Source organism: Carlito syrichta, unplaced genomic scaffold (genome assembly GCF_000164805.1).
Source record: "Carlito syrichta isolate Samal-C Ts95f unplaced genomic scaffold, Tarsius_syrichta-2.0.1 Scaffold309773, whole genome shotgun sequence".
In the NCBI taxonomy this organism is placed as follows: domain Eukaryota; kingdom Metazoa; phylum Chordata; class Mammalia; order Primates; family Tarsiidae; genus Carlito; species Carlito syrichta.
Window position 1 is genome coordinate 892,463 of NW_007253869.1, and position 776 is coordinate 893,238.

The window sequence follows — 776 nt, forward strand, 5'->3', positions numbered from 1 at the left end:
GTTCGGCTGCCAGGAAAGCCGCCACTCGTATCCCCCGGCCCTGGGCAGTCCCGGCGCTCTGGCCGGGGCCGGAGTGGGAGCGGCGGGGCCCTTGGAGAGGCGGGGGGCGCAACCCGGACGACACTCGGTGACCGGCTACGGGGACTGCGCAGCGGGCGCCCGATACCAGGATGAGCTAACAGCCTTGCTGCGCCTGACGGTAGGCACCGGTGGGCGAGAAGCCGGCGCCCGCGGGGAGCCCTCGGGGATTGAGCCGTCGAGTCTCGAGGAGCCGCCAGGGCCGTTCGTACCGGAGGCCACCCGGGCTCGGATGCGGGAGCCGGAGGCCCGAGAGGACTACTTCGGTGAGTGAGAGAAACGGTTCGGGCCGGGGAGGGACCCATCACCGCATTCTGCTCTCCACTGCCCCGACGGCCAAAGCGCCGGCGTCTCGGGGTCCGAGGCGGAGGCGCGGGACTAGAAGTGCAACGTGAGGGATGGATGGGGGCGGACCCCAGAGCGCTTTCCCTTCCTACTGGGTTTCGCATGAACCAGGACGCCTCGTCCTTGCTACATTCAGCCTCCCTGGTTATCCCACGAGTCCCAGCTTCTCGAGCGTTCGAGCCTCGGCCCTTCGCGGCAGGAGGCCTCGTCCGGAGCGGACCGAGTGGGGCAGCGAGGGCATCCCCCATCTTTCCCCCCACCTCACGCCAGTGCCCCTGGAGGCTTCGGCGCACCGCGCCCCCACCCGGGCCCAGGCTCCGCCCGCAGGAATTCGGGGAATGCGCGGGTGGGGG

General features: G+C 70.9%; 1 protein-coding gene across 1 annotated transcript in view; it reads left to right on the plus strand.

Annotated features, from left to right (window-relative positions):
- The window catches only part of AJUBA (ajuba LIM protein), an 8,724-nt gene that overhangs the window by 744 nt on the left and 7,204 nt on the right, over window positions 1–776 (plus strand). Inside the window, exon 2 of the mRNA XM_021717477.1 lies at window positions 3–344. Within this exon, the coding sequence (XP_021573152.1) occupies window positions 3–344 (342 nt within the window). The remainder of the gene's footprint in view (window positions 1–2; window positions 345–776) is intronic.